Below are 21,428 nucleotides of genomic sequence, written 5' to 3' on the forward strand. Positions count from 1 at the left end.
CTGCTAGAGGCGCCCTCACCGTCAGTCCTTATGGCCACAGAGGTTCGCCAGTGACCTGGCTGCTGGGACGTGAGCTCTCCCAGGTGGCGGAAGGCTCACAGACTGGGCCGTTTCCCCATAGCTCTTTCAAACAGAACAGGGTGCACGGCCAGACCGCCGACCTCCATGGAACACAAGGCTTGTTCTGATTGTGTCAACACCTCTGTTTGGAGGCTGCTGGTTCTCTGTGATGCTTTTAAACATCATAATACATAATTAATCTCGTCTTTCAGTTGAAGCGTGTAAGGGAAGCTGAAAGTCAGTACAAGCCATTGCTGGACAAAAACAAACGCCTTACTCGGAAGAACGAAGATCTGTCCCACAGTTTACGTCGGATGGAAAACAAGTTAAAATTTGTCACCCAGGAGAACATAGAGATGGTAAGGAGGCCATTCTTTTGTAACTAGCCTCTTCTACGTGAGGTCTAATAGCAAGATCAAGGCTTTCGTTTCACTGGTGTCGGTGGGCCTTGGAGCTCGCCGACAGGGAGGCCCCGGGGGTGACCAGTGACAGGGCTTCTGAGGTGCAGGCAGGCGGGGTGAGGAGACCTCAGCTGCCCTTCAGTGGTTGGGCACCTAACTCCACATGTTGTGTGGTCCGTCTGGTTTTCAGAGGCAGAGAGCAGGGATCATACGGAGACCCAGCTCCTTGAACGACCTGGATCAGAGTCAGGACGAGCGGGAGGTGGACTTCCTGAAGTTGCAGATTGTTGAGCAGCAGCACCTCATAGACGAGCTCTCCAAGGTGACCGCTGGGCGCCGCCCACCCGCTGGCCCCCTCTCAGACCTGCCCCGCTCTGATGCCCACAAGGCACCCCGGGACCCAGGACACAGGCCGAGTCTCTTCCCAGGGGTTGGCTCCTGCCCCTCCAAATCCCTCCGCTTCCTCCCCTTCAGGACTGGGGCTGTCAGAGCAGCAACAACGCCTGTGTCCACCCTGGGCCTCTTACCGTGCTGGAGGCAGGATCCAGAGTCAGGGTGGGGTAGGGCCGGGCTCCCGCCAGGGCTGCTGGGGAGGACAGGAAGGTTTCGATGGCCGCCAACCACGTTCCTTTGATCTCAGCCATCTTCCGAGCCCCCTCCCCTTCTCTGGGCACCGCCCATCCCCACCCAGGATGGTCTCCTCCCAAGATCCGTAACCTAGCCACATTGCACAGACCTCATTTCCAAACAAGGCCACAGCCCCAGGTCTGGGGATGGAGTGTGGGCATGCCTTTCTGGGGAGCCAACCTCCATCGACATCCCCCTCTCCCTGCATCCCCCACCCCCAGCACAAATTTTCCAATAGTCCTTCCTCAGATTGCCGTCCAGTTACCCTCATTAGGGCATCTGCTAGTCCTCTGTAGGACCTAGACTGACTCCAAGGTCAGACCAGTTCAGAACCAGCTGCTTGGGTCGTTCTGTGCCCTTGGTGGTGGCGGGGATGGGGGTGGGGGCTGAAGAGAGGACAGCAGCGGAGCTCTCTGTCACTTCCCGCCCAGTGGTCAGGATGGGCTCTGGCCACCCAGCCTTCCGGCGGGGCCTGAGGTCAGTGCTCTGGTCCCTTCAGTGGCCAGTGACCGTCCATCCCCTCAATAATAGGAATACGAGGGGCAGAGGAAAACGAAAGCACCCTGGCTACAAATGCACTCCGGCCCCTGCCTCTGAAGGCTCTTCCCCTTGCGGCGTCAGCCTAGGGAGGAAGGACCAAGCCCAGGGAAGGCCTGCCCTCTCAGGGAAGGGTCTGAGGAGAGCCACAGGAATCTGCATAGGGAAGCGGAGAGACTGGGGGCCGGCGGGACCCTGGGGCTTGCGCGGGCAAGGTCTGTGCCCCTAAGTCTCCAAGACGCCTCCTCTCTTCCAGACCCTGGAGACCGCTGGCTACGTGAAGAGCGTGTTAGTAAGTGCCCTCAGCATCTCACCTACATCCCTCCCACTGCCCTCCTCACCAGCCGCTCCTACATCCCCTCAACTTCCCTCAGCGTCCCCTCCTACAGCCCCTCCCACGCCTCACTGTCCCCGCCTACAGCCCCTCCCACCCCTCACTGTCTCCGCCTACAGCCCCTCCCACGCCCCACTGTCCCCTCCTACAGCCCCTCCCACCCCTCACTGTCCCCGCCTACAGCCCCTCCCACCCCTCAGCGTCCCCTCCTTCAGCCCCTCCCACCCCTCACTGTCCCCGCCTACAGCCCCTCCCACGCCCCACTGTCCCCTCCTACAGCCCCTCCCACCCCTCACTGTCCCCTCCTACAGCCCCTCCCACGCCTCACTGTCCCCGCCTACAGCCCCTCCCACCCCTCAGCAGCCCCTCCCACCCCTCAGCGTCCCCTCCTACAGCCCCTCCCACCCCTCACTGTCCCCACCTACGGCCCCTCCCAGCCCCTCAGCGTCCCCGCCTACAGCCCCTCCCATTTCCCTCAGCGTCCCCTCCTAGCCCCTCCCACCTCCCCAGCATCCCTCCTACGGCCCCTCCCACCCCTCAGCGTCCCCGCCTACAGCCCCTCCCATTTCCCTCAGCGTCCCCTCCTAGCCCCTCCCACCTCCCCAGCATCCCCTCCTACGGCCCCTCCCACGCCCTCACTGTCCCCGCCTACAGCTCCTCCCACTTCCCGGGGCCCCTACACCTATGGTTCCTCCTGGTGCAGCTGGAAGCAGCCGCACACTCGGGCGGGGGTGGTTCCCTGGTCCCAGTGCTGCCTGCCCAGGAACCTCGCCGTGGTAACCGAGAGAGCCCACCCGTTAGGGTTGCACAGATGCCAGGGAAACGGCCAGTGTCCCAGGTGGTAGTTTTGGTTCAGAACTGGGTCCCCCTCCCACCCCAGGGCACTCAGCCCCCACGGCCTGGCTGGCTCCTACATGGTCCCACAAACGCAGCCTAGCGCTCTGGAGAGAGCAGGCCTGTCTCCACCGTGTGGACGTCACCCTGTAGAGGTCCACTCCGGGCGAGTGGAGAGGGCTGGGCCCTCCGTCCTTCTCAAATTTCCATTTCAGTGTGTGCCCGTCAACCCCCTGCCCCGCAGGGCCCCACCCCAGATGGGGAGGAAGCCCCAGACAGTGAGCTCAGAGACACCCAGGCCTCGGTTCCTGCTCCCGCCCAGGCTGGGAAGATGCACCATCCAAACTCTCAGAGCAAACTGCCCTGAACTGGTGAACACTGCAGACCACTGGCTGGTCCTGAGACCACCCCATCCGCTCAGATGATGACCTGGAAATACTAACCTGTGCATTTAAACCTGGCAGAGCCCATCAATGACTCAAAAAATCTCAACTGGTTTTTGCAGGAACGTGATAAGCTTTTAAGATATCGGAAACAAAGAAAGAAAATGGCGAAACTCCCCAAGGTAAACGAGTACATGAAATGTGTATTTTTAAAAAGTCGTTTAACAGGAAAGAAACTTTTTCTTCAGAGGTGAAGAGAAAATGGTTTCCTTACTTCTAAAAATTGTTATTATGAAGTAAGCAAAACATGACCCAGAGCGAGTACTCTGTATTTTAAATTAAAAAACCCAACCTGGTTTCCTTTAAATTTCCAAGAGGAGATGTGGGTTCACAACAGTAATAACGAGGAGGAGGAGTTAGCCAGGGGCCTGGCCCTCCCGCCGCTGGCGCCCGCATCCAGCCAGGACTGCAGGCAGCCTCCCTGTGTCCTTCCCCGGCAGACCCCTGCAAAAACCACCCCTTGGGGACTTGATAGACCTGGGGTGTTTCTTTGAGGCATAGTCCTTTTTGATAAACCTGTGATTTTTATTAAATGAGATTTGGGAAACATTCCCAGAATATTCCCAAAGGATCTAACTTGCTTTTTACAAAATACGTTTTTTGGTTTGGTTTTGGAACAGCCAACAGTGATCCTCATACAGGCTGGTAGATACTCCTAGGCACAAATACAGGTTTGTCTGGCCCCTAGAAAGGCCGTTAGGAGGGCCTTGTCCCACTCTGCCCTCTACCAGCCCAGGTAAGATAGTGGAGGCCTTGGTCGAGGTTGGCGGCCTGAGCAGCACCGGGGGCAGTCCAGGATAGACACCCGAGTGCGCTGGGCGGCAGAGGAGGCCCCTACAGAGCTGGCAGCTCTGCCAGCCAGTGGTCTGGGTTTGGATTAACACAGTCCCTTTTGGTCAGAAGCCGGTTGTCGTGGAGACCTTCTTTGGATATGATGAAGAGGCTTCTCTGGAGTCCGACGGTTCTTCCATCTCTTACCAAACAGACAGGACAGACCAGACCCCGTGCACCCCAGACGACGACCTGGAGGAGGTAACCTCTCATGGGGCTTCAGGACAGGCCTGCCTGGCTGTTCCTGAACCACCTTCACACACACACCCCTATCTGCTTCACATCACTGTACCGGGTCCCCTCTGCAGAGTGGTACAGAGCGCTCCCACCCTCTCAAGGGGGGAGTCTGAACCACCCAGCAGTGGGTAGGCACCAGCACCCAGGGTGCAGGGTCAGGACCGTGGCAGGTGGGCCCCAGCTGAGTCCCTGGCCCAGGAGGCTCACCCGAGCAGCCAGCTCGGCCATTCGCCCCAGGGGTCAGGGCCTGTCTCCCGGGTGCTCCCGGGCAAGGGCGTGGCTGACGCAGCGTCTCCGTGCGCCTCTCCAGGGCATGGCCAAGGAGGAGACAGAGCTGCGGTTCCGCCAGCTAACCATGGAGTACCAGGCTCTGCAGCGGGCCTACGCGCTGCTGCAGGAGCAGGTCGGAGGGACGCTGGACGCAGAGCGAGAAGTTAAGGTCTAACTGACTTCCACTCCACGACGTTCCGGCCTCTGCCAGGCTCCCCGCTTGCCCCCCGGCCTCGGCAGGGACACGTGCGCCTTCTGGGCCGGGCCCTCCCCTCCTGCGGTCACGGTCAGGCCCGGGGGACGCTGCTCTGGCGGTCACTCGGCAGCGGGTGGACCCGGGCCAAGGCGGGCTGCCCTGCCCTCCTGAGTGAGGCATCTCACTGCTCTTGTCCATTTGCCCTGAAAGCCATTCCCAGGAGCCAGGGCACCCATTGAGATGAAGTGCCCTGCGCCCAGCCCCTGCAACAGCAGGTGAACTACAGGGAGGGCGGAGCCCGTGGAAGCCGGGAGGGCTGGGCAGGAGCCGTTCATGCAGCAGGGAGCCCAGGGCTTTAGGAGGACGGGCTCTGGGGAAGAAAGGGAAAGCGAAGTCTGGAAAAGGAGGTGAACCCAGGGCGGCCAGAGGCTCCAGAAGGGAAGGGAGGTGCCTGGGGGCTGTGCCGGGCAGGTCGCTCGGCCACCCGGCTGTATGTGTCCTGGTCTTTGTCGTCCCCAGGACTAAGCCAACCCCCTTAGGCCAGCACCCAGCCGCTCAAGCCTCCTCTTTCATCCTGTAAATGAGGATCTCCCCAGATAATCCCCCAAATGAACCCACAGATCATACCGTGTAATCTAAGCGAAGTCGCTAAGCCTCCAAGTTCCCCCTTTATTCGAGAGCACCCCTTGCTGGCAGACAGTGTCCTGGGTGTCAGGTCTGGGGGCCGCCTGAGCACCCCTTGCTGGCAGACAGTGTCCTGGGAGTCAGGTCTGGGGGCCGCCTGAGCACCCCTTGCTGGCAGACAGTGTCCTGGAAGTCAGGTCTGAGGGGCCGCCTGAGCACCCCTTACTGGCAGACAGTGTCCTGGGTGTCAGGTCTGGGGGCCGCCTGAGCACCCCTTACTGGCAGACAGTGTCCTGGGTGTCAGGTCTGGGGGCCGCCTGGCTCTTAGGGAAAGTTTGATGTTCGCCTCCTCCCATCCTACAGACCCGTGAGCAGCTGCAGGCGGACGTGCAGCGGGCGCAGGCACGCATCGAGGACCTGCAGAAGACCCTGGCTGGGCAGGGCCAGGTGAGCGTGCGGGCCTGGGCCCCGGGGCCTCCCTGCCGTGCACCTGGGGGGGCGGAGGTCTTCGGGTGTGTGCATGGGTGAGGACTCTTCATCTGCACACTGAAGACGCTCCCCAGCTCTCTCTGCTGTGTTTACATCACACCTCAGTAAAAGATTTAAAAGCAGAAGCAACGTGTATTTGGAAGAATTCCACAGTAAGCCGGGGACGAGGCGCGAATTCTCCTGACCAAGCCTCTCTGGGCTTGACCGGAGGCCCCATCCACCTCCTCACTCAGGGCCGGGAACCCAGGCCCTAGGGCTTTCCACCACTCCCCTTAGTCCCTGGGACGGCCAGCCCCTCTGGGCTCCTCAGATCCCAGGGAAGGGCCCCCATCCGTGTTCTCTGCGCAGCCCCCGACCTGTGGATGGTCCTGACGCAGGACGATGCTGGAAGATGTCTATGGGGGCTGTGAGGGTATGGGTTAGAGATGGCCTGGCTCACAGCCGAGTGCGGTGCAGACCCACAGAGGCCCTGGGGTATCGACTGCCCGGTGCATGGCTGGACGGACAGACAGTGCAAGAACCTGAGTGACTGCCCTGCCTCACTGCCACAGCCTCGCCAGAGTGCCCGAGGCCCCGAATCACCCAGGACCCAGGTCACCCAGGACCGCACCTGTCCTCTCCACACCAGCTCAACCTCCTGGCTCCCACTGGCTACGTGACAGGGTCCCCTGGACCTGTGATATCCATGCGGGCTCCTGGCCTTGGCTCACACGAGCCTGGGTGCCATCCACCTCTATCCGAGACCCTCCAAGAAAAGGGGTGAACCTGGGTTTTCATCAGCCACGGGACAGGTGCTCCACTCTCGGTTACTTCAGAAGCTGGCTGTTGAGTCCTTTCGTCACATCCTCTGTCCTGCTGAACCGTGATGTAAATCACAGCTGTGTCCTTCAGTGCACTTATTTCTCGGCTTCAATTTACTTTTCAAGGATATGAAGTGGATTGAAGAGAAGCAAGCGCTGTTTCGGAGAAATCAGGAGCTTGTGGAAAAGGTATACCCGCCCCACCCCGTCTGTCTGAGAGGCCCGCTGCTTTCCCGGGAAGACAGGAATCCCCGCCTGCCCACCTGCTGCCCACCTGCTAGGGACCCACCCAGTCTCTGCCACAAGGCCCTGTGTGGACTCACCTTGGAGGGAGGGCTCGGATGGGGGCCCTGGGCCAGTCAGCTGTCCCTGCAATGCCAGCAGCTGTCAGGGAAGCCCAGTTTGGCCTCCAGTGGCCTCCAGGATGCCTCCTGCGATTTATTTTATAGATTAAACAAATGGAGACAGAAGAAGCTCGGTTAAAACACGACGTCCAGGATGCGAAGGACCAGAACGAGCTGCTGGAGTTCCGGATCCTGGAGCTGGAGGTGGGGGGCACTGGGGGTCAGGGGCAAGGGATGGGGTAGGGGGTGCAGGGGATGGGGTAGGGGGTGCAGGGGCAGGGGCAGGGGTGGGGGGCAGGGGCAGGGGCAGGGGATGGGGTGGGGGCAGGGGCAGGGGATGGAGTAGGGGGGTGGGGATGGGGTGGGGGGCAGGGGCAGGGGATGGAGTAGGGGGGTGGGGATGGGGTGGGGGGCAGGGGCAGGGGATGGGGTAGGGAGTGCAGGGGATGGGGTGGGGGGCAGGGGCAGGGGCAGGGGATGGGGTAGGGGGGCAGGGGCAGGGGATGGGGTAGGGGAGCAGGGGCAGGGGTGGGGGCAGGGGTGGCTGTGGCAGGGAGCTGTCCCGAGCTGGTGCCACCCAGGCTGTGAGTCCTGCCGTGTCACTTGGAGGAAAACAAAAAGCAGAGCAGGCGCGCCCACGTACAGCTCCGGGCCCTCCCTTTGCCCCAGTCCCTCGGGGCATCCGACGACGGGGCTCCCCGGGCGGGAGCCAGTCCCCAGGGCCATCTGGGCTCGGAGGTCCCCACTTGCTCCCGCCAGTGTCCACTCAGGCTGTCCCCTGGGCAGGTCCGAAGGGTGTGGCCACGGCTGCGGCAGCCAGGGTCTCATTTTCACAAAGACCACGTTAACTGTTCAGTGGGCTTCGCATTCTCACGGTGTCCCCGGGGGGCCCCCGCATTGCCCTCCCAGGAGGGAGAGGACCCCCGTGTGCCCAGCCTTCTGCTGTCTGTCTTAGGAGAGGGAGAGGAAGTCTCCCGCCATCACCTTCCACCACACCCCCTTCGTGGACGGGAAGAGCCCCCTGCAGGCGTACTGCGAGGCGGAAGGCGTGACGGTAACGCCCTGGCCCCGCCCCGCCGGCCCCGCCCCGCCCCGCCCCGCGCGCCCCGCCCCGCGCGCCTGGTCCAGCACGGCTGTGTCTCCGCTTCTAGGACATCCTGGTCTCAGAGCTGATGAAGAAGCTGGACCTGCTGGGGGACAACGCCGTAAGTGTAGGTCGCTCTCCTGACTTGTGCATGCCTCCCCGCGCGCCGCCCTGCACGGCCCAGGGCCCCTGTGAGTCCCGCGGTGCCCGGCCCCTGCCCTGGGCGCACCCGCCTCCAGAGCTGCTGACCAGCCCTCTGGCGTTTACGAGAAATTCCGTTCTTTCTCACAGTGTACCCGATTCCTCCAGCAGAGATGCTTCTAGCCCCGTGTCCTCAGTTTCTGAATCCCTGTCGGTCTTGAAGTTCTTCCACATCCTTGGTGGGGCTGGGGGCTGGGGGTCCTTAAGGTGCCTTCAGTTCAGTTCAGTGGCTCAGCGCTCAGTCGTGTCCAACTTAGACTGCTCGAACTCAGGGCTTCCCACCTAGTTTTGGCGGAGGAGCAGAGCCTATGAACAATCTCCGAATCTCACTTAGGGCAGAGTCCCAATCTCTACAGCAAATTCCTCAAAAGAATATGAATTGCTGGATAAGTGACTGCACCCCTCCATCCACCCTCCACCCATCGTCCCTCACCCATCGCCCCTGCATCCATCGTCCCTTCATCCATCGTCTCTGAATCCATCCTCCGCCACCCTTCCATCTGTTCTCTGTTCACCCCCCACGCCCCCTCCTGTACTTGTTAAGCCCCCGCCTGGGGAGGGTGACCATCTGTGCTGGCAGAGGCCCCAGTGCACACCCCAGAATGTCCCCTCACAAGTACACAGTCTCCTGTGAAGCACCCTGGGCTCCACGTCCTGCTCACTGTGCTCAAGAGAGATCAAAGCTCTAGGATAGGTGCACTTCACGTGAGAGATGGAGGAAAAAATGCGTGCAAGCACGCACACACACACACACACACTCACGCACTCACGCATGTACACCAAAACCCAGGCACTCGTGCACACGCTCAGGGCCAGTTCTCCCAGCAGCTCCCGCATGTTCAGGGCTCTGCGCTGATAGGAATCCCTCCTCCCTGCCCCCTGCCCTGCCCTTTAGGTGGGAGGGTAGGGCGGCTTCCACAGGGAGGCCCTCCTGGCCATACCTGCTGTGCCCCGACCCCGGGTTGGGACTCCCCGCTCCACCCCGGCTGCGGGCAGCGGAGGCAGCAGGCCACAGCAGGATGGCCATCCTCACCGTGTGCTCCGGGCTCAGCCTGAGTACCAGCCCCACCAGGGGCTCCAGGGAGCCTTTCAGTTCACAGCTGAAGAGACTGAGGCCCCACAGGGCACCACCCAGGGGCACAGAGCTGCCGTGTTGGCCAGCGAGGATGAGCCCAGGCCTGCCCAGTCCCCAGCCCCGCAGCTGCCCTCCCAGGAGCGCCAGGGTCACGTGCCCTGGAGCCATCGTGCGGCCTCAGAGGCAGGGACAGAGGACGCACTGCCAGTTCCGTGTGCCAGCGACCCCAGCGGCTCCCGAAGGAGCCAGGGATCGCTCAGCTCAGCAATCCCAGCAGACTCCTTGCCCCTTGTCTCTGCTCTCCGCCACCCCCCGGCAGCCCCCAGCTGGGCCCAGCAGTGGGGACAGCCCGGCTCACCCCCTCCAGCCCCTGGTGCTCATGCAGATGGGACATCCTCTGAGGAAGCCTGCCGGCCCCAAGGCCGGGGTCACCCTCCTAGAAGGACCACCCGGATGGGCCCACTGGGATGAGGCATGAATAAAACACGCAGGGAGAAGGCGGAGCAGCAGGGACGTTTGATCTTCGCTTCACGTGTGTAAGCGGTGCTTTAATAATTCAGGCCGCACGTGAGGAGAGCTGGCTTTGAGTAAGAATCCGGACAGAGTGCAGAAGCCTGGCTGCTCTTTCCGCCACCCACCGTCCCATCCTGCTCCCTGCCCACTTAGGCATGGTCGCCTGCAGTGAGAGGGCCAGAGGGGCAAGCCAGAGGCTCAGTGGGAGTCAGCAAGGCCGAGAGCGAAGGGGGTTAGAGTCTCCCGGAAGGGCCTGTTAGTGACAGTGACATTTAGCTGTGACCTCATCTTTCCCATGCCCACCGAACACCCGCCACCCACCCACCTGGCATCTATCACCACCACCCCCCGCCCACCCAGCGTTCATCACCCACCTCCCCATCCACCCAGTGCCAGTCACTCACCCCCACACTAAGCGCCCATCACCCACCCCCACCCAGCACCCGTCACCCACCCACCCAGCACCTATCACCCACCACCCACCTGCCCACCCAGCGTCCATCACCCATCACCCACCTGCCCACCCAGTGCCAATCACTCACCCCCCACCCAGCACCCGTCACCCACCCACCCAGCACCTATCACCCACCACCCACCTGCCCACCCAGTGCCAGTCACTCACCCCCCGACCCAGTGTCTGTCACCCACCCACCCAGCACCTATCACCCACCACCCACTCACCCACCCAGCGCCCATCACCCACCCCCCACCCAGTGCCAGTCACTCAACCCCCACTGAGCGCCCATCACCCACTCCCACCCACCACCCACCTGCCCACCCAGCACCTATCACCACCACCCACCCACCGACCCAGCATCCATCACCCACCTCCCCACCCACCCAGTGCCAGTCACTCACCCCCACTGAGCGCCCATCACCCACCCACCCAGCCCTGTCACCCCCCCACCCCGGAAGGCGCTCCGCTGACCGTATGAGAATTCCGCTCTTGAATGCAGAATCTGACCAATGAGGAGCAAGTGGTCGTCATCCAAGCCAGGACAGTCCTGACCTTGGCCGAGAAGGTAACAGTGGACGCGCTCGGGGGAGGGCCGGGTCCCTTCTGGCTCAGTTCAGAGGAAATGCTCTTCCTGGGAAAGGGGGGGGACCCAAGGGGGTGGGATGGAAGCTGGCGGGGGCCGGGGTCCACTAAGCCTGGCTGCTCGGGAGGCCTGGCACACACATGAGTCAGACAACACCCACCAGGCAGGTCTCCCCAAGGCCAGCTCGGCCCCGATTTCCCCAGAGGCTGGGGTCACGGTGGGTCTGTTAGAGAAATTCAGAGGGTGAGCCGGTCACACCGGGTGCAGGCCCTTCCCAGGCAGGCCTGAGTCCACGTGGCCCCTGAGGCACCACGCGGGCCGTGGGACACCTTCCCCGTTTCTGCCCAAACCCCACGCGGCTGGGCAGCCCAGCAGCCACGCTGCCATTGCCTGGTCTGCCTCTGTTTGCCCTGCCGCGACCCTCCTCTGGGGGCCGCCCTCCTGGGCCCCCCGCCCTCCGCTTCTCTGCTCCCAGGACCACCCACCTGCCGCTAGTTCCCCCCGCCCCCGCCCCACCTGTAGCCAGAACCCGCTGGTAGGCCTGCAGTGAGCACCCTGTCCCACAGGCCTCCAGCAGGGCATGGAGGTCTGTGCCCATAAGTAGGAGCTCAGAGGCCAGCTCCTGGGAGCACAGGCCTCCTGACACCGCTCCTCTTCCGGGGGTGTGTGAGGGCAGGCTCCCTGGACACCAGGCGGGGCTGAGAGGTGGGGCCCGGGCCTGGCCTGCACGGTGGGCACATGAGCCCATGACGCCCGCCCAGCTCTGACTCCCGCTGGGGCTGAGCCCTCCCTCCCCAAGGAAGAGCAGGAAGGACGGGCCACGGCCCCAGGCCGTCTCCCTGGGGCCGGGGAGGCGGGCTCTGCTGACCCAGGGGTGACGCGGGGCTCGCGGCCGCCGGGACCTTCTGTCTGTGCCCAGTGGCTCCAGCAGATCGAGGAGATGGAGTCGGCCCTGCAGCGGAAGATGGTTGACCTAGAGAGCGAGAAGGTGGGTGCACGCCCGGCCCCGCAGCCCAGCGCCACCACGTCCCACACACGAGGCCCAGACACGGGTCCCCTTGTGTTCCAGGAGCTGTTCAGTAAGCAGAAGGGCTACCTGGACGAGGAGCTCGACTACCGGAAGCAGTGCTTGGACCAGGCTCACAAGGTGAAAGCCGTGCGGGCTTTGGGCAGAAACGGGGATGGTGTCCCACGGCCCGCGTGGTGCCTCAGGGGCCACGTGGACCCAGGCCTGCCTGGGAAGGGCCTGCGCCCTGTGTGACTGGCTCACTCTCTGAATTTCTCCTGCCGGAGACCCCTTGCCCAGCGAGTTCCGAGGACGCCTTACTGCCCCTTTGGCCACCCTTGGCCCCAGGAGTGCAGGCAAATGAGCAGAGGTCAAGTGGGTATTTGAACTGAGCTGAGAAAACAGAATTTATTGAAACGATGCATTTATGAATGAGAGGAACATGGCCGAGTGTCTGTCCCTCATCTCTCCCTGTCCACCGGCATCACGAGCTGCTCACCTGCCCTTGGCACACCCACCTGCTCTGCAGGAGACCTGTCCCCAGACAAACCTGAAGGGAGGCCCCGTGTGGGGTCGACCCCAAGAGCCCACTTGTCTCCGTTGCTGTCAGTGAGTCCTCACTGAAGTGAGCTGGAGGACGTGGGAAGAAACTTCATTTGCACCTCAGGCAGCCTTTCTGTTTCAAGGTGGCCCCCGAGTCAGTGTCACACTTAGCTCCTCAAACTGGGCTCAACAGAGGTGCTTCCTGCAGGAGCGGGGCCCACGCTTCCTCTGCAGCAGTAAGCCACACCTGTAGGTCAGTGTCACGGGCAGGGCAGCCCTTGCAGGCAGCGTGGGCCTCTGTCCCCTGCCTGCAGACTACGCTGTGAGCGGGGTGCTGTCCCGTGGCCCACGAGGTGGCTGGAGGAGCAGACAGCGTCACCCTGGGGCGGTGGGTTGGGGCTCCGGCTCACAGCCCCGAGGGGCGCCATGGGGCTGCAGAGACGCTGGCCTCCTCGTGGGGTGACTGTCAGGCTGTGCCCCGGGTGCCGCTGTCCGGGCCCCCCTCTCCAGTGTTGGCAGGCGGGCTGCACACCGTGCTGCCCCCTGGCTTTCTTTTCTCTTGTGGCCCCACTGGGTCCTCCTATGGCACCTGGGCTCCCCGTGTTGCTGCTGGAAGGCTTCTCTCGTCACCCCACAACATGTGCGATCTTAGTTCCCCGGCCAGGGATCAAACCTGCATCCTCTGAATTGGAAGGCGGATGCTTAACCTCTGGACCACCAGGGAAGTCCCCAACCCTGGTTTCCTTGATGCCAGAGTTAAGCCTGCACTTCCTGCTGGACAATTAGCCATTTTATCTGCCACTCACGGAACCCTGTGCAGGAGGGGGCACCTACCCACCTTGGGATGCCTTGGCAGGGGGCCCTGCCAGCTTCCACACCCTCCCTGCTCTGAGCACTGGAGCCACACCTGGGATTTCAGGGGGAAGGGCGGTCCTCACCCTGGGGCAGGCCCTGGGCACAGAGCCAGCTTCTGGGCATCTGGGTGGCTGTGGCTCAAGCAGCTGCATCACGTGAGCAAGGTCAGCCCATCTCTGCCCGCAGGCTTGGGGTGAAGTCACTGTGATGTGCGTGTTAAGCCCCACACTCAGCTGCCTTTATTTGCAAGCCGTAGCTTATCTGAAACACACTAAGCTCTAAGAAGTGGCAGCTGATGTGTGGTGTGAGCTAGCCGTGACAGCTGACTGGGGACAGTTGATTTTGCGCCTGTCAAGAACAATAACATGAACAAAGGGCTCTTTCCCCCCATTTCCTAAAACGTCTACTCGGCCAAAAGCACGCCCAGTAGTCACTTTGCCTGAAGAGGAAACATTCATTTGTGAGGAACATTGACCTGAAAAATAGTCACAGCCTAGAAGTTAACAGTTATGTTTTATTCAGTGGAAATTTTTAGGACTTAAGCCCAGCAGGCAGCATCTCAAGTGACTCTGAGAGAACAGCTCAGAGGAGGCGAGTGAAAGTCACTCAGTCGTGTCCGACTCTTTATGACCACATGGACTATACAGTCCATGGACTTCTCCAGGCCAGAACACTGGAGTGGGTAGCCTCTCCCTTCTCCAGGGGATCTTCCCAACCTGGGGATCAAACCCAGGTCTCCCACATCACAGGCAGATTCAGTTTTGCAACAAAGAGCAGGTAGTCTGAACATCAGAAGATTATTGTGCATTAAGAAAACAAGATAATCTAAGTCAAGGAATGTAGTGCCCTTCTGTGTCTGGGAAGATGCAAGAGTCTGGGCTCACTGCAACCACTCCTTTCATGCGCACCTCAGCTGTCCCGGGCCGCTGTCCTGTGCTTTTCACTTCCTGAGCTTCCTTCGGGTTCACCGTGGGGAGCGGCTGCAGGCTGACAGCTGCTGGATGGCAGGCGTTCTTTCCTCCCCGAGTTCCTTCAGGGCTCACACTGGAGGACTGCAGTCACTGATGACTGTGACATCCTTATTTACTGATAGGACGGGAGATATTCTGTTTCTCAGGAGGGTACATTTTTGATGGGAAGAATTTGGCTGTTTCAAGATTGTATCTATGAAATTTCCTGAGGAACGAGCTTTGAAAGTGCTCCAGATCGAACTGCTGAGTCCTCGGTCATTTATAACGAGGTCTGTGTTTTGGCTTCTGGGGACAGCTCAGGGGTGGTACTGCAGGAGTTTGAGCAAGCAAGCTCTGGGAGATGGTGAAGGAAAGGGAAGCCTGGCGTGCTGCAGTCCGTGGAGTCGCAAAGAGGCGGACGTGACTGAGTGACTGAACCAGGGACGGGCAGCATTTCAGGTTCTCTGTGATGGAGCCCCTGGGGGTGCGAGGGCTGGGGCTGGAACTCCCAGTGTCTCTCCCTCAGCAGGCCCTGTGCAGGTGGTCCACCCAGGGGTCTCTGCGGCCCGCCTCAGCATCCTCACCATGAGCCAGGGCTGACGAGGGTGCCTGCTGCCTGGAAGTGGGGGCTGGAGGGCTTCGTGCAATGAAGCCTAGGCCAGCGTGGCCCACCCAGGCACTGTGGGCGGGGCGTCGATAGGTGCACCACGGACAGAGGAGGTCAGGAAGCTGTGAGCTGGGCAGAGGCTGGGCACCTGGGGGCTTGAAGTGAAGGTGAGGTCACGTGTGCAAGCAGCAGGGAGGGAGACAGACAGACAGAAGAGAAGGGAGGCGACGGGGGGCAGGTGTGTGCACCATAGTCTGAAGGCCCGAAGCCTGACCCCAAGGTGCTGGCCGGGCCACGCTCCGTCAGAGGACTCGGGAGGCCCGCCTGCCCGCTCCAGCTCCCGGGGCCTCGGGTGCTCCGGGCCTGTGCCCGCGCTGCCCCAGCCTCTGCTGTGCCATCACTTGGCTCCCCTCACCTGCCACGACTGCCACCAGTCCCCTCTCCTTCTCAGGTCGTGAGTCAGTGGATGGAGGCCCCTAACCCAGTCTGGCCTCAGGTGCGCTGGCTGACATCTGCTGAGACCCTGTTTCCAAATGACCCGTGTCCACAGATTCCAGGGCTTAGGACTTGACGCCGCTTTGGGGGCACGAGTCACCCGCACAGGCGGCAGTGGGGCCACAGAGCCGGCAGCCTGGCCCCTCTGTGTTACTGCAGACAAACCCGTGGGGACCGCCCTTCCTCCTTTTTAGCGACTCAGAAGCCCAGGGTTTGGCGAAGTTGTGAGCAAAGGAAGAAGCCTTTGTTGTCTTTCCTCAAGGGATGCCTGCCCAGACCACCGCCCGTTTGGCCGACCTCCTACTCCACCTTTGAATTCTGCTGACCCCAGCATCCCTAATGTTTTATTGCACCTTAAACATCGCAGGGAAGGGATGCTCTTGACATAAGTACTCCTGGACTGGCTCCACCCTCCAGAACATCCTTTAACTGGTCCAGGAGGCAGCAGTCCCCTCTTTGGGCTGGTCCGGAGGTGCCCTGGCTCCCAGGCGGGGTGCCTCGGCCCCAGACAGTCCCCGGGAAGAAGGCGAGGCCTGACATGACCCCTCCCGCCCCCAGCGCATCCTGGAGCTGGAAGCCATGCTGTACGATGCCCTGCAGCAGGAGGCCGGGGCCAAAGTGGCTGAGCTGCTATCCGAGGAGGAGCGCGAGAAGCTCGGGGTGGCGGTGGAGCAGTGGAAGCGCCAGGTCATGAGCGAGCTGCGGGAGCGGGACGCCCAGATCCTGCGGGAGCGCATGGAGCTTTTGCAACTGGCGCAGCAGGTGCGGGAGAGGCGCGGTGCCGTGGGGGTGGGGCCTACGAGAGGGGCGTGGTGCCTCGGGGCGGGGCCTACGTGAGGGGCGTGGTGCCGCGGGGCGGGGCCTACGTGAGGGGCGTGGTGCCGCGGGGCGGGGCACTGCGAGGTGGGGCCTACGGGAGGGGCAGGGCATCGCAGGGCCAGGGGTGACCGGCTGGGGCAGTCCTTCTTATGCCCTCGCCTTCTGATGGCCAGGCCTCCAAGGACCATATCTGCCTGGCCAGGGCCTTCCACTGGCTGGGCCCTCCCAGGTGCCCTTGTAATGACCGCACGCACAGTGGCCAACCTCTTCACTAGCCTTGGCCACGGGGGGCCCTCCCAGACTGCCTGTTCCAGACGAGCCTGTTGGGCCGTCCTGCCCAGGCCTCTGGGTGGTACATCCCCCTTCAGGGGCCCCTGATACCAGTCTCTTCCCTGACTCCTCCCTCAGTGGTAAGGTCTGAAGAAGGTGTTGTCTGGGGGACAGCGAGCAGTTCCTGGGCCTGGGACTTGGGGATGTTCTCCTGACCTTCAGGCACGTGGCCTTGGGCCAGTCTGGCCAGTCCATTTCTAAGGGGGGATGAGGGACACACCAGACCAGCAGCCTTGGTGTGTGAGACTTGCCTCCAGTTCCCCGTGCGGGCAGTGTGGCCTGGAAGGAGCCGCGTGGCTGTGTTCCGTGTTCAGATAACCTAGTGGACCCAGGTGTCCTATGAGTGTCAGGGATGACGTCTCACCAGAGGACTGTTGGCTACCAGCACCCTTGCTGTCAGATCCGAGGTGGTCAGTGTGAGGACCCCTCACTCCCTTCAGACGGGCAGTGTCAGAGCCCAGGTTCATCCAGGGTCCAGGCCAGGCATCCAGGTCGGGCGTGGACACACGCGTCCATCTGACCGACTCTGTGCACCACAATGAAGACTAGGCTTTCCAGCTGTGCGGTCAGCCTTGCCAGCAACGTCCTCCCCCGACTGGCTCCGCGACCCTTCAGGCTGACCCTTGCGCTGCTGTAGCGACGTCTGGGAAGGACCATGAATCAGGCCCTTACCGTTTGCTTGGGCTCTAGCATAGTGACTTGTGATCTGAAGCTGCCGGAGGTGGGAGTATGGCCGAGGCTGGGGAGGGGGTGCCCTCTCTTTTGTTGGAGCAAAGAGCAGACTCAGAGAAGCTGTGTCGGAGAAGCTGTGTCAGAGAAACTGAGGCAGGCATGTTTCAGCCAAGGCCCCAGAAGTCGGTGGGGAAGGCAGCCCAAGGCCCCACCCAGACGCTGTGACAGCTGCTCTGTGGGATTTGCCCACCAAGTGCATCGGTGAAAATCCTGAAAGATCTTTTCCCACTTGGTTTCCCAAATATTCTGATTCTTGAGGATTTTCCTCCTTTGAACATTGCAGAGAATTAAAGAATTAGAAGAAAGAATAGAAGCCCAGAAGAGGCAAATAAAGGAACTGGAGGAAAAGGTGAGTAAAGTCAGCGTGAACTTCGGGGCCGACTCACAGAGGAGGGCGGTAGCTCCCGGTGCCCCGCAGCACTGGTCTGAGGCTGGGGTGTTGCTGGGCAAAGAGGCTCCGAACCAGGGGCTGGAGTGCGGGGTCTGGGAACACCCTGACCTCGATGACCCAGCCATGCCACCCCCAGGACCATGCCTCTCACGGCCTCAGTGTCCCAGCCTCGGGGGTACCTGTGGACCAGTGACTGGGGCCCTTTCGTGAGAGCCCTTTACTGTGGTTCCTGAGCTGGGAAGCTCTGGGTGCTGGGGTACAGCTGGTTTGGGGCCATGTGACTCGAGGTCAGGGAGAACCGTCCAGCTCTTCCCCCAACCCCTGGCTCTGTGAGTTCCAACAAGGCAGATGGAGCGTCCATGGGGACAATCCTGGCTCTTCCTGTGGGGTTCCCTGAGCTCTAGGACAGTTAGATGTTTTATTTTATTTTTAATTTTAATTTTGTTTTCTGTGACTTAGGATGTTTCAGTGGCTTCTGGTGGGCTTTCCTGGTGGCTCAGCAATAGAGAACCTGCCTGCAATGCAGGAGAAGTGGGTTCAGTCCCTGGGTTGGGGAGATCCCCTGGAGGAGGAGATGGCAACCCACTCCATATTCTGGCCTGGGAAACCCCGTGCCGAGGAGCCTGGCGGGCTACAGTCCAGGGGGTCGCAGAGGTGGACGCCACTGAGCGACTAGCGCAAGGACCGAGGGCCCCTCCGCCCGGCAGCCCCTGGAGCTGGTCCCTGCCTGCCCTGCCCACCCTCCTGAGGACAAAAACGGCCCCTTCCGTGGGCACTCTACCGCCATCTGCCGAACAGTCTTGGTGGTAACTTGCAAATCCGGAGCCCGAGACAGGCCGCTGGAGCCCTAGGGGCGGGGCATGACTTGCCAGGCCGAGAGGAGCCTGGGAGCAAAGCCACGCCTGCCCCCTGGGTGGGGGCAGACAGGCACCAGGCGCGGGGTCGGGGGGGGGGGGGGGGGGGGGGGAGGGGAGTGCACAGCCTCAGGGTGGTGCTGTCTCTGCCTCCTTTTCCATCTTTAAGTGAGAGCATTTGTTTGCATTAAATGCTCGAATTTTTTAAATTGGGTGTTTACTCTTTTAATCCAGCTGAAGGGGCTCCGCTTTTCCAAGCAGCTGTACTGCGGCCAGATTTTCTCTTGTGTCTAAAGTGGCCAGGCCCCTCCCCCAACCCAAAAGGAGGGTTTCTGAGTGTGAAATCTATTCAGTGTGTTGGCTGTGGTTTATCACTGATAATGGGACTGAGACCAAAATATTGGCCCGGAGTGCTGGTGTTTGCCTGGCACTTGGCCCATCTTTCCACCCGTAAGACTCCCATCATCACTATAGCCGGTTAGCATCCTCAGCATCAGCTCGGCGACAGGGCCAGATGGGCTGGTCCCCATCCCCCGACCCAGAGGCGAGGTGACCGGCAGAGGCTCCCTCCCGACCGTCGCCTCCAGCCCGCCCTCTGGACGGCGTGGGGCCCCACAGCTCGGTCCCCGGGGACAGACAGCGTGGTCACTTCCGACCCAGGTGTCCTCACAGCCCCTCGCAGCTCAGCCCTTGACCCGCTGGACACAGCGCGCCAGGACCCGCTCCCGACCCCCGGCCGGCTGCGCCACGTCGCCCTGTCTGCGGTCACGCGCTCGTTCTTGCCAGAAACTCTACCAACTCTCTTCTCTTTCTCTCCTTCCGTGTCTCCGCCCCCCCCCCCTTTGCTTTTCAGTTCCTATTTTTGTTCTTGTTTTTCTCCTTAGCTTTCATTCTGTGGTCATAGCTCGCCCGGGCACTCTGGCGTGGTGAGTATCTCTTGTCCACGTCCCGGGGACCAGCAGAGCCCCCATTTTCCGTAAGCAGGGGGGCTCCCTCGAGGCGACACCCTGGGCCTACATGGGTCCTAGAGGGGAGGGTCTGCCGTCATCAGAGGGCAAGGGGTGCTCGCCTTCCTGGAGAGGGTCCCCTGGGGACCTCCTGGGGGAGAGATGCCTGCACACGCTCCTGTTCTCTGCTCCGGGCAGCTCGGCTGGAGGCAGCACTGGGGGGCTGGTGACTTTTGTCCTTTGCGTATCGAGTTCGATCTGGGGTGACACTAGAGATTCGGCCAGGACCCCCACCTTCCCGACAAGCTGGGCTCACTCAGGACGTCACAGTCATCCTAGGCTGTGACATCGTCCCTGCAACTTTCAGCCCGAGGTGCATGTGAAAGCTTGACCACTGTCTCCTTCCCAAACAAGACCTCGTCATCCCGTCTCTGTCTGTGGGCACCCCCCCAACTCCTGCCAGAGGGCCTTTCCTCTGGAGCAGAGCCATCCTTCCCGGCACCCTTGTCCCTCCAGCCCCTTCCCTCTCACCCTGCCACCTCCCTGATCTGTGTCCTGCGTCTCTTTCCCTCCAGCCCCCCTTTCCTCCAGCTTTACCGGAGAGCGGTGGGCGCCCGTCCCTGAAGACTCGGGGGGAGCTGGCCTCTGCAGACCCCCTGCCGTCGAGGAGGAGAGAGAGAGGGGGTCTCTGAGCACCTCCGAGGGGACTGTTCACTTTGATGAGCCGGAATTAGAACTCATTCTCCGACCGGGCTTCTCTGAAGGGGCCTGGTCTTGGCTGCGGACCCCAGGTCCTCGCTTGGGACACAGCCCCCGGCCCCAGTTATGGGGACACGCGGGGCCCCTGCTGGCGGGTGCACAGGCCGCTTCCATGCAGGAGCCCCGGCCCCCGCCTCCCCTGGTTCCCTCAGTGACCGCAACAGGAGTTGGAGGAGAGGACGGACTCCCAGAAACAATGCAGGCGGCCCGCAGCACGCCACGGCGGGGCTGCTGCCATGACGGGGACCTTTGTTCAGGGCACCCGGGTGGCTCATGGAGCATCTCCAGCGTGGTTCCCCGGGTCACCCGGGCCAGCTGCGAAGACGCTGCAGCCCGCTTGCTGGGGTCCTGAGCGCTTGCCGACCGACGCGTGCGGCCACCCTGCCGTGTTAGACGCTGTCGCCAGTGGGAATGGAGCTGTGGATGCCACGGTGCCACCAGCCCCCCACCCTGAGCCGCGCCAAAGGACTGGCCAGAGCAAGGACCGAGGAGCCGGTGGAGGGAGCTGGGACGAGAAGGGCGGGGTGGCTGGACAGAGCCCGGCCTCACTGGAGACGCAGGGGCCAGAGGCTGTCTCGGGTGGTGCAGACCCGGACGCCACAGAGGCAGGCCTAGTGCGGCCGAAGCCGCCCGGTCCAGAGCTGCAGCCTTCCTGCTCCAGGGGCAGTGCCCAGCGAGGACCACAGAGCCTGTAGGTCTGCGGTTGAGAAGGGGGCCCGACGCCCAGCTGGCAGCAGGTGAGACTCAGCCACCATCCCTGGAGGGACACCTTCCCTCCCACCCAGTGGGGCGCCCACTCACCTTCGGGTCTGCGGTATCCTGCCTCCTAGGGTGGGGGGAGGTCGGCCCCCTCTGAAGGTTCAGTTTGCTGGGACGCTGGCCCTGCAGCGGGAGCCCTGGTGTCTGTGCAGGCAGGTGAGGGCACGGTGGGCACGGGGTGGTCCCAGAGGTGCTGCCTGTATTGTGGGTGTTCTCTGCCCTGATCCAGGACACCCTCCAACAAGGCCAGCCAGGGGGCCCATGCATGGTCACAGGGCATGTCCCTGAGCCACAGCGGCGGCCTCAGCTCAGCTCCCAGCAGAAGAGGGCCCCCAGCCCCTCCTGCCCTCCAAGCCCCACCCTGTACCCCAGACCCTTCGACCTCCCGGCCCACCCCGTCTGGCTGGGCCCAGAAAGTCCGAAACCTTTCCTTGTGGCACA

General features: G+C 62.1%; 1 protein-coding gene across 19 annotated transcripts in view; it reads left to right on the forward strand.

The window, feature by feature from the left end:
* Positions 1 to 21,428, forward strand: part of JAKMIP3 (Janus kinase and microtubule interacting protein 3) — a 94,915-nt gene that overhangs the window by 58,451 nt on the left and 15,036 nt on the right. For 5 of the 19 annotated variants that reach the window (XM_060404839.1, XM_060404837.1, XM_060404848.1 and 2 more), the window contains 18 exons: positions 273 to 419; positions 652 to 783; positions 1,882 to 1,917; positions 3,299 to 3,358; positions 4,137 to 4,268; positions 4,615 to 4,743; positions 5,758 to 5,841; positions 6,810 to 6,872; positions 7,133 to 7,231; positions 7,983 to 8,081; positions 8,179 to 8,238; positions 10,857 to 10,922; positions 11,860 to 11,928; positions 12,010 to 12,087; positions 15,955 to 16,158; positions 17,561 to 17,626; positions 19,407 to 19,448; positions 20,045 to 20,965. In XM_060404839.1, coding sequence (XP_060260822.1) covers positions 273 to 419; positions 652 to 783; positions 1,882 to 1,917; positions 3,299 to 3,358; positions 4,137 to 4,268; positions 4,615 to 4,743; positions 5,758 to 5,841; positions 6,810 to 6,872; positions 7,133 to 7,231; positions 7,983 to 8,081; positions 8,179 to 8,238; positions 10,857 to 10,922; positions 11,860 to 11,928; positions 12,010 to 12,087; positions 15,955 to 16,158; positions 17,561 to 17,626; positions 19,407 to 19,448; positions 20,045 to 20,161 — 1,683 coding nt within the window. In that variant the 3' untranslated portion in view covers positions 20,162 to 20,965. Of the gene's footprint in view, positions 1 to 272; positions 420 to 651; positions 784 to 1,881; positions 1,918 to 3,298; positions 3,359 to 4,136; positions 4,269 to 4,614; positions 4,744 to 5,757; positions 5,842 to 6,809; positions 6,873 to 7,132; positions 7,232 to 7,982; positions 8,082 to 8,178; positions 8,239 to 10,856; positions 10,923 to 11,859; positions 11,929 to 12,009; positions 12,088 to 15,954; positions 16,159 to 17,560; positions 17,627 to 19,375; positions 19,449 to 20,044; positions 20,966 to 21,428 lie in introns of those variants that run through there. The other 14 variants (XM_060404840.1, XM_060404849.1, XM_060404853.1 and 11 more) reach the window with 8 other exon arrangements.

Source organism: Ovis aries, chromosome 22 (assembly GCF_016772045.2).
Source record: "Ovis aries strain OAR_USU_Benz2616 breed Rambouillet chromosome 22, ARS-UI_Ramb_v3.0, whole genome shotgun sequence".
Lineage (NCBI taxonomy): Eukaryota > Metazoa > Chordata > Mammalia > Artiodactyla > Bovidae > Ovis > Ovis aries.